General features: G+C 44.9%; 1 protein-coding gene and 1 long non-coding RNA gene across 3 annotated transcripts in view; one reads left to right on the plus strand and one right to left on the minus strand.

Annotated features, from left to right (window-relative positions):
* Fdft1 (farnesyl-diphosphate farnesyltransferase 1) overlaps positions 1–10,303 on the minus strand; it is a 28,641-nt gene extending 18,338 nt beyond the window's left edge. Inside the window, exons 1-2 of one of the 2 annotated variants that reach the window (XM_078030772.1) lie at positions 10,086–10,303; positions 49–146 (exon numbers count right to left, since the gene is read on the minus strand). In XM_078030772.1, the coding sequence (XP_077886898.1) occupies positions 49–146; positions 10,086–10,184 (197 nt within the window). In that variant the 5' untranslated portion in view covers positions 10,185–10,303. Of the gene's footprint in view, positions 1–48; positions 525–10,085 lie in introns of those variants that run through there. The other variant, XM_078030771.1, reaches the window with a different exon arrangement.
* Positions 491–5,189, plus strand: LOC120892046 (uncharacterized). The gene is made up of 2 exons (XR_013430149.1): positions 491–690; positions 4,927–5,189. It is a non-coding gene; the product is annotated as an uncharacterized LOC120892046 (long non-coding RNA).
* Positions 10,304–10,927: the final 624 nt, after the last annotated feature.

The following is a 10,927-nucleotide window of genomic DNA, read 5'->3' on the forward strand; positions in this document are numbered from 1 at the left end:
TGGAAAAGCTCTCTTCTCCCGATTCAGAGCGCAGCCTCTGCCACTCACCGCATTTCCCCATCCAGTGCCTGGATAACAGCTGCGAAACTGCGACTGGTCTGGTTCAGATACTTGTAGCAAGTTTTCAAGCTGCTGCTGAGAGAGTCCTGCGGACAGAGAAGGCACACCGCGGTCGGAGACGTGGAGGAGCAGGAGTGAGAGTGGGACTGGGGAAGGAGGGCGGCCGCTGGGCACCGCAGCCGAGGCCCATCTTTGGGAGGCCAGGGGGCTGGAGGTAAGGGGCAGCTGCGAGAGATGCCAGCGCCAGGGCCCCTGGGCGCCGCGGCAGGGCTCAGCACCAAGGTGCGCTTGAAGAGGGACATAGCCTTGGTGCTGCAGGCGGCTGCGGCCATTGGAAATGCGGGTGCACGGGAGTCTTCCCTCCATAGGCCCCAACGGAGCTGGGAGGCGCCCACCAAGGGGCGCGGGAGGCGCTCCCTGCACCCCAACCCCAGTTGCGCAGGCGGAGCAGGGCTCCAGCGGGCCACCCCGCCCCGCACGTGGCGCCCCGCCCCGTCCCCGCCCCGGAGCCGCAAGTGGCGCCGCGGCCCCGCCCCCAGCCCCAACCCCGTCCGGGTCCTGCCAGCCTCCAGCTCTCTCCGGAACCCACAGTGCGGTGGTCCCCCTCGGACAGGCCTGCTCTTACTCCCGGTGAGTCTCACTTGGACCGAGCTTCACTCAGGCCCCGCCGAATCCGCTTCCCGACCAGACCTGGCCTTTCTGACGTGTCTGTCTTGGCATCGCTCCTTTTAGCCAGAACCCCCCAACCGACACACCTGGTCGCCCCGGCCCGCCTTCAGCACATGTCGGGTCTGCCCACTTTGGCCAGAATCTCCCCACCCGGCCCACTATTCTGTCGGTCGTTTGCGCACCACTTTTTCTTGTGCGTAATTGGAACTGCGCTGGGTTGTCTCCTCCCCCCACTGCAATCGTTTTTCTGAAAAAAGTCCTCCTCTACCACTTCAACCACTAAGTCCGCTCCCGAGCTCCATTAACACCTGTTACGCCTCTGCTGGCCTCTGGAAAGCTGGCTGTGCCTTTTAAGATTTCTTGCTCTTCTCTTTGAAATGAGTAAAATGAAGAAAGCTGTTTCCCGAGCGTTACACACTCCCTTAAGAAGAGCAAGGACTGCTTTTTTGAAGGGGAGAGCATTTACAATGCAAGTATATCAGAAAGAATTGCAGTTTGTGCACATTTTTTATATAAACTTTTTCTTTTAGCAGTTTTAGGTTCACAAAGAACTGAGCAGAAAGTCCAGAATTCCCATAACCCACCCCCACCCCGCACACAGTCTCCCCACTCTTCTTGAGAAATGGGAAACATCTGAAATATCTAATAGCAAGAAAGTGGGTTTTGGTTTATTTTATTTTATTTAAATACAGCGTACCTACTAGTAGGAAATCCCATAAAGTCACTCTGGGATGTTAGTGAAACTTGGAATTTGGTGGGGTCCAGGTGAACTACATTCTTTTTTATTTGTGTATATTTCCTAACATGGTTACATACTATTTTTGTCTAAAGAGTAAAGCTTTAAAAAATTACATAATCTTGAGAATTTGGTTTTATGGCCATTTCCAGTAAAAAATTATTAATAAAAGCTAATGTTTAGTGGTGACCATATGTAAGTACAGTACAAGTACAGTGTGTGGCACATAAAAATACCCAGGAATGGTCAGATGAATAAATAATACAATCCTAGACTATTTTAAAACAATTCACAATTCCTTCCCTTTCATAATGGGGAAAAACAGAGTTCATAAAAAGAAACCCTATAATGGCTCTGTGAGGACAGCCAGGCCAGTTCTTCACATGACTCACTGTCATCAAGCCACAGGAACTCCCTGCACTGCGCTGTGCTGCCCAATGTTTTCATCTTCAGGTCAAACAAGTGGCTTGGAGGCTGATGTCTCACCAGGCATTTCAGTGAATGCAAAGGTGCATCAATAGGGACCTGAAGAGCAGCCATCTCAGAGAACACACTGCCCCTTTCCCAACACAATAATAGGCATGCAATAGTAATAAGCATACATTTTTTGTGCCCCTATATAAAAGGGGCAAGCTACAGAATTTCCTTCCCTGGCTCCTTCACACATCACTTTTCCTGTCACCCATTTAAGTACCTCACCTTGAACAACAGTTCCTTCAAATTAAGGAATACTACTACACAGGAAGGTAAGGCACATGTGGAAAACAGCTTCCACAGCTTGAGTCCCATGAGCCTGTCCCTAGGGTGTCCGCTGTTTTCTACAGCTGTCTGAGATGAAGTGCACATCCCAGGTGACAAAACAGGGTTCAAATGAGAAAACAAGGCTCACTGACAATGAGAGGAAGGGTGTAGAGTGGCTCCAAGTACAAGACTGAACTCCCAGAACTGTAGGACAACTACCAGCCCACCCTGCAGCCTTCCTGGTTTTTATTAAAACAGGTTTGCTCAGGAGGGAAAAACACAAAAAGCACAAAACTCACACACTTAAAAACTGGATTTAGACACAAAAGCAATGACCACCATTCATTATACACACACTGCACTCCAACCACAATATGTACCATAGTCTTTACTAAACCTTCAGGAATATATTACAGACCTCAATCCACATGAAACCTCCATGGCCAGATAACTAGCAGAATTCAGAATTTTTCATGTCCAGAAAACAGACAATAAGGTACATATAGAGCCCTAACAGTGGGATGTACTGATCTGTTGATGGATCATTAGTATTTCTTTAGCAAAACATTAGAATATTTAAACCAAGAGGGTTTCAACTTAGAGTCAAATCAGGTTTTGTTCCAAGTGATTTGAGAAAAACCTGGAATTGAGAAACTTTGATGAAGATGTTTTGACTGTGATCTGTCTTATAGATGGAACTGTGGCCCAGAGGTTAGCTTACTAAAGGTTGTCCAGCTAACAGTACTATTGAGCCAGGAACTAGACCTAATCAAGAGACTTCAGATACTGGTCCAGGGCTGGGGGTGTAGCTCAGTGATGGAGCACTCCACTAGCAGTGTGAGGCTCTGGGTTTGACTCTCCCCAAACAAGATGTTAGTCTAAATAATATGCTTTAGACTTGATAGAAGTCAGATCTCTGGTTACAAAAGCCCTGCTTATACATTTGGTGATGTCTCCACAATGCTGAAGTGACCCACAATGCATTTCTCAGAACACATGCCCATTATTAAGCTATATACATGCTGTATTTTGAGGAAAGTCAGATAGTATTCAGAACATCCACTCAGAAACTTCTAGAAAACTTGAATGGAGTGTCAACCCATGCACTGACTATACCCAAATGAGAGGATACAGAAAGAGTGAAAATGATTTTCCAACTTTATGCTTTTGCCTAGAATTGCCTAAAATCATATGATCCTTAAGTGGAAGTATGAATTATACATTGTGCATAGTGAAAGGGAGGGAAATCCTGCTTATTCCATTTTGTGACCTCTGAATAATGCCACACAACTTACATGTGGCAGAATGTCCCTAGATTTACTGATATGTTCATAAAAATATAAGCCAAATTTGCTGATCCCTGAATTTCTTCTTCTTTTGTGTGTGGGGGTGGGGTGGGGTGGGGTGGGGGTGAGGGGTACTGGGGATTGAAAGCAGTACCTTTCACATACTAGGCTACTACTGAGCTACACCCTCAGGTCCCTGTACCCTGAATTTCTATGACAGAAATAATAAGCATTCAATGTCAACTAAGCATACATTCCCACCCCCCCTCAGCTTTTGTGTTACTTAAGAATTAAGAATATCAAGTGAAGGGAAATGTATTTCCCTACTAGTTCCCTCTAGTTAAACACTTGATTATTTCTTTAAAAAAAAAAAAAAAAAAAGGCTTGCAGGGGTATATAAAAAAGTGCTCAGAAAACAACAAAACAAATACTGTACCATATTAATTTGAATGTTAGAGCTAGAAGGAGGAACCCCACCAAAGTGACCCTCCTGATAATTCCTCAGGTGCCCGCCTCATCTGTCCTACATCAGGAATAGCGCAAGTCTCACTGTTTAAAAAATTCGAAGGTCAGGCTGTGAAGTCTTTCTCCATCCCTTTACCATGATGGGGTTGGTTACCTCCCATCCCCAGAGGTAACCAACACTACCATTTTCTCCAGTAGCCTCAATTTATAAAGAGAAGAGTCCCTGGCCCCTAATCACAGCCCTACAGGTTTACCTTTACCAGACCTCACTCAGACACTCAGATCCCTTGCCCTGCTATTAATTTCTTTATAGAATTTCCTTCTACCTGAAATAGTGTGCATTGGCTTTACTTGTCTCTCTCCCCCACAAAAGTCAGGTCTTCTGCTACCTTGTCCACTGTTTAATCTTCAGCACCAGAACAACATCTGGTATGCAGCTGGTGGTCCAAGTATTTGTTAAATGAATGGATGGCAGACTTGTATGAAGGTGCAGAAAGGGAAGAAAGAAACTATGTGTTGCAGATCACCTTTGATGTGTCATAGTTGCATGCAACAAAATGGACATCTGATCACACAATGTCTGGGATCACACAGTGCTTGAGCTCTTTAATCTGAGCCACCTCCAGGCTGGAAGTGCAGATGTGTTCAGACAAGCCTGGCCAGGCATCCTTGAACACCATTTAGAAGCTGTGGGCCCCTGGAAAAACCACTGAATTAATTTCTGCCATGTTTTTTAATGTGTAAAAGGCAGTGATAATAGTATTTCTTTCTTAGAAGTTGTTGTCAAGATTGACTAAGTATAGTAAGTTAGAAAAATGGCTATAAAAATGTGTGGCTCTTTCCATCAGGAGATGAATCTCTACTTCCTTGAATCTGGGTACCCATTGTGACTTCTTTGGACTAAATGGACAGTAACAAATATGACTCAAACATAGTCCTGTGTGAGCACTGGGATCTGCTCTCTTGCAGTGTCCACGTGGAGGTTCCAGGACGAGCCTGCTAGATGATGAGATTCGATCCCCTGACACTCTGGATACAGCCTGCTAGCCACCCAACCACCCAGCCACAAGCTGACCGGTCAGTTGGGACGCTCTGGGGAAAACAGCCAATCTGGTCCAGGCCAGAAGAATCCCAGCTGGCCAAGAGATCTGTGAACTAAAAAACAACTATTACTTTATGTCACTAAGTTTGGATATCTTATATTGGGGCAAATATACATAACATAAAATTTACCATTTCTCAAGAGTTCATTCGTACCAACTAAACTCACAGGAGGGCATCCCTGTAATCCCAGCTATGCAAGGGGCTAAGGCAAGAGAATCACAAACTCAAGACCAGCCTGGGCAACGTAGTAAGACTGTGACTCAAAATAAAATGGGCTGGGGATGTAGCTCAGTGGTACAGTGCTTTCCTAGCTTATATAAGGCCCTGAGTTGAATCCCTAGCACCAAAAAGAAAAAGAAAAAAAAAAAAAAGGACAAGAAGAACAATTGCAAAAAAAAAAAAAAAAATAGACTCACAGGTTGAATAACCAAACTCCCGGAGTTCAGGTCACTAAGTTTTGGAATGGTTTCTAATACTCAATACAAACTGAAACGCTGAGACGGTGATTTAAAGAGCTTAGCACAGCCTCTGGCAAACAATAAGAAGTCAATTGATACCTAGTATTATTAGTAATTTGGCTACTCTAACACCCAATATTATCTCCTCTCCCTCCCTGTTAAATAGTATTCTAAAAATATCGCTTTGGTCAAGTCACAGCTGTGCTTCTGACCACCCCCTACTGAATATGGCCCAGCTTCTGGCCAGCACCTACCCTGGCTGACTGTTCTTGTCATTCCACACACAAGTCCTGGCTTTTATCTTTTCCCCTCTGAAGGTTCTCCCCACTAATCCAAATCTGCCCTTAGAAAACATCATACCTTACAAACCACTTTTCCCTTCTTTTCTGAAAACCCTTCTTTCAAAAAACACTTCCACATCACTAAATACCCAAAATTTACTTGGGATTACTTGACAGACTCTGGGTTGTCTGTCTTTAGTGCACCTGCTCTCCACTAGACTGAATGTGTTCAGCGGGATAGGCATTTCCACTGTGCATCCATCACACGACAGTGGGTTAGTTCACCTTTCAGCTGGATCCAGACAACCTGTGCTTAGTACACCTTTGTGGTCCACTACCTTAAGGATAAGTAACACAGCAGGGTTAAAACCCAGCTCTGCCACCTAATAACTACTGGAGGTTAGGCAATTAGCTACCTTCTCTGGGCTTCTGTTTCTTCATCCATAAAACAGAAAAGACAACATTGGCTTCCTTAAAGGGCTATTGGATATTTAATAGATATTAGAATAAAATTTGTGTGGCACATAGTAACAGCTCAATAAACATTAGCCAATTATTATTATAACACTCTCTAGCTAACCAGTAAATATCTAGGTTTCAAGTCTTCTAGCAGGGCACCCTGATGGGAGAGTGGGTCTTTAACAGGTACAAGTAAGAGATTCTGGAATGACCATAATTTCAAGTCCACAGTATGAGAGGACTGCCTGAAAAAGTCAATAAACACAGATATGAAGGGTGGGGAAAGTCTTGAGAGGCAGTAAATGGCTTTACATGTTCTGGATATTTTCTTTCTTTCTTTCTTTTCTTTCTTTGTGGTGCTGGGGATGGAACACAAGCCCTTGCACATACTAGACAAGAACTGGGCCACATCCCCAATTTGTTCTTTGTCTTTGGTACTGGGGATTGAACCCAGGGATACTTTACCATTGAACTTCATCCTCAGCCCTTTTTTTTTTTTTTTTAATTTATTTTCAGACAGGGTCTCACTAAGTTGCTTAGGGTCTTTATAAATTGCTGAGGTTAGCCTCAAAATTGTGATCCTCCAGCCTCAGCCTCTCTACTACCTGGGATTATAAGCATGTGCCATCACAACAGATCCTAGCACTAATTTCTTAAGTAAAAAGAAAGAAGTAAATATGACAAAAAGTTAATACTTAATCTCAAAGATAGACACCAGGCAATGTCTAATATTATTTTCAGAATTTTCCTATTTGTTTGAAATATTTTGTAATTAAAATGCATTTTTAAGTTAATGAAATCTTAAGGCATGTTAATTAGCAATAACAGCATATATAAGAAAGAAATTAAAAGTTCTGGGGATGTGGCTCAAATGGTAACGTGCTCACCTGGCATGCACAGGGCGCTGGTTCGATCCTCAGCACCACATAAAAATAAAATAAAGATGTTGTGCCACCGAAAACCAAAAAATAAATACTAAAAAAAAAAAAATTATCTCTCTCTCTCTCTCTCTCTCTCTCTCTAACAAAAAAAAAAGTTCTAAACTGGCAGATTCGGTAACAAACACTCACAATCCTAGAGACTTGCCTAGTCATAATTCTGGGGACTGAGGCAGGAGGATCAAAGTTTGAAGGTCAGTCTGGGCAATTTAGCAAGACCCTGTGTCAAAATAAAAACAAAAAGGGGTGGGGGTGTGGTTCAATGGTAGAGCATTCCTGGGTTCAATCCCCAGGACTGCAAAATAATTTTTAAAAAAATACATAAATAAATAAAGTTCTAAAGTGGCCAGACCATATTAAAAGTACAGTGGGACACTATACTTTAAAGAGAAAGACCTGGTTAATACATGACCTGGAAGAGTAACATATGAGGAATAAAGAACACAGAACATCTGACTTTTATGTCAGTATTCCTAAATAATTTGAGAGTTCTCTAGCACACTTCAAGTATTTGTACTCAAAACAAGGATTAGCCTCCCTGCTGTGGTTCTAGAGGTAGAACAAAGGGTGAGAGTTCACCTCACTCTAAGGTAACTCTTCCTGAAAACTAGGTGATGTCCCTAAAGGGAATAAATTACCTGTTACTGGAGTTCAGGAGCCTGAACAATTTGAATTGTAAAAGAGATTCTTTGTTTTAAGTCACAGATCTCTGGAAGAATCTGACAATAGTGGAACTTCCCCCAATGCACAAATATATAATAACAAATACAGATTAAGTATCCCTTTTCTAAAATGCCTGGGAACAAAATATTTGCATATAAATAATGGGATCTCTTGAGAATGGGATCCAAACATGAAATTTATTTGTTTCACATACACCTTCTACACATAGCCTGAAGTTAATCTTATACAATAGTTTTAGTGCAACTGTTTTTTATCACACCTGTTGTGTAAGATCAGATGTGGAATTTTCCACTTGTGATCATCATGTCAACACTCAAAAGGTTTCAGATTTTGGAGCAATTTGGATTTAGATTGGGTATATTCAACCTGTATTTACAAATAATCTCAAGAGAGTCCCAAATAAGAAATCCTAATAAGAATCTCAGGTTAAATATTTATTCAACATGGCACAGAAGCAATTTAAAGCTGTATTTTCTTTAGTCCTCAAAAGATTAAATCCCTATCCCAGCCAGTAGTGGTTTTTTTCCCTTCTGTAAATTATCTTATGACATTTATATAAGTTTATCATGTTTAAAAAGCTAGAGTCGTCTTGATGACAACTTTGTTCACGTGCATTGAAAAGCTATTTTGTTTACTATGGATAAAGAACATCAAAAAGATTCCTATTTTCAAATAGCTTAAAATCCAAAGTCAAATACAGAATCTTGAATCTGAAAGAGACATTGGGAGTATAAAACCAATACACAAATAGCAACAATCCATAACTAGGGGACTGCTACAGGGTAAAACAGCATTGGAGCAGGCAAGTTCACAAGTAGTAAGAAGACACCTGGTGGGGTGGGCAGCAAAAGAAGTTCAGTGGATTAGACAAAGGGGAATGGGGGAATGGGAACAGGAAAGACAGTAGAATGAATCTGACCTAACCTTCCTATATTCATCATATGAACACACCACCAGTGAAACTCCACATCATATACAACCACAAGAATAGGATCCTAATTAGAAGTCAAAATATACTCTACAGTCACGTATATATAAACAGAAAAAAAGAAAGGACATCTTCTTACCTATCAATAATTTAATTTTGTGGTTCTGGGGATGAACCCAGGGCCTCACACATGCTAAGCAAGCCTATATCAAGGAGCTATGCCCCCAGCCTTGTTTTGTTTTGTTCTGAGACAGGATCTCCCTTACTTGCCCCAGCTGGCCTTGAACTTGTGATCCTCCTGCCTTAGTCTTTAAATAGCTGAAACTGCAATTGTGCACCACCACACCTGGCTCTATGAACAATTTTGTATCACTTTATTGCCCCAATAAGAGGTGAGCTTCTTATTTGCCTACACTGCATATCATTCTGCCATCCATACTGCATGCAATATAAAATCTAGCATTGAAACAGGTGTTCAGTGAGTGTCTGCAGAATGGTCCACAAGAGGGTGGCAGTCCCTAGAACTAGACCTTAAAGGATGAGAAACATTCTAAGATAAAGGATAAAACGTTCTTTTCTGATAAGAGAACATTTTAATACAGTATCTGACTGTGATGTTTTCACTGGGGAAAATAAAAGCTTTTCATGTAACCCACTAATTTGATTTCAATAATTATGCAAGCATAATCTTATTGGAATGGCATCACAACCATTCAGTTAATAAAGGGTACAGGCATGAGGAAGACGAAATATAAATAAAACCAAGCAGTCAATGTCTGTCCAGCCAATCAACAGGCACATAGCTAATAAGAACGTGGAGGAGTAGGTATGAAGCACAGAGGAAGGAGCTAGTGACTGCAGGAAGGCGGGGAAGCTCCTGGAGGAGGTGATATGACTGGGAAAAGGAGTAAGATTTCATTCCAGAAAAATGTATTCACATGATAATATCTGCGCAGTTCATCATGTTGACAAAAAAATTCTCTGACCTGTCGTCTCCTACTTAACCTACCCCTCACCTATTAGAGCACAGATCAACATCAGGGCTCAAGGAGAAGGAAATGCGCACCTAAGCTCCCTGACAACCCACGGCCTGGACCAGCGGGCTGGAGCGCCAAGGCCGTCAGGAGGACAGTCCACCGCGCTGGCTGAGGACAGGGAGCCGGGGCGGGCGCCCCGGCGTCGGGCAGCCGCTCGCCGCGCGCCTCGCCTGGATTCCGGGAGGCCGCCGCGGCGCACGGCCCCCCGCCCGGCGGGGATGCAAAGATGCTCGGCCCACCTGGTCCATCTTGGGTATCACTTTCCACCTGCCCCCCATCCGGAAGCGCAGCAGGTTGTAGAACTCCTCGGGGTGGCCCAGGCACTTCACGAACTCCATGCTGCGGGATGGCGGCGACCGGCTATCAGACCTCGGGGATCACTTCTCAGGATCTCTGGCTCGCAATTGACGGCAACCCGCGGAGGTGAGCGCAGGAGGCGCAGCCCGGAAGGCGGGCGCGGAGGCGGGCCCAGCGCGGCGGAGCCCCGCCCAGGTCCCGCCCACTTCAACCGGCCTCGGGCGCTCGCGCCGCTACCCGGAGCTCGCGGGGTGGACTGACGGGCGCTGATTGGGCAGAGCCTCTCGCACCAGGAAGACGCCGACCAATCGGCGGCAAGACGAACCTGGCGTGACGACCACGCCCTAGAGGCTCATTGGAGGATTGAAAGAAGCCTGAGAGCGGGATTGGTGTCCTAGAGAAGGCCTTTGTTTTCCTTTGCTTACCGGTGCCCGGGAGCGAGCGCCGCGGCAACGCCGGAGTTAAAGTGCGCTCCGCGAGAGTTGTTCGGAGTCGACCCTCGGCGCAAGCTGCCCATGACTCCAGCTTGTACCGGTCTGTGTCAGGCTCGCGGGCGTGGAATTCACCGAGGCCTAAGTAGAAAGCCTTTAGAGGCGGCCGGCTACCAAGCCGTTGGGCGTGCGCTGCCCGCTGCAGGTCGTGGAGAAAGCCGCCGGGGCCGCTCGCGCACGTGCACTCCCAGCCCGGCTCCCGCTGCCGCTTCTGCAGCCCGGGGTCGGGCGCGCGCCGCCTCGGGTGCACTTCGCAGCTGATCCCACTAAGCCCCAGAAAAATGCAAGCAAAG

This window comes from Ictidomys tridecemlineatus, chromosome 14 (genome assembly GCF_052094955.1).
Source record: "Ictidomys tridecemlineatus isolate mIctTri1 chromosome 14, mIctTri1.hap1, whole genome shotgun sequence".
Classification (NCBI taxonomy): Eukaryota; Metazoa; Chordata; class Mammalia; order Rodentia; family Sciuridae; genus Ictidomys; species Ictidomys tridecemlineatus.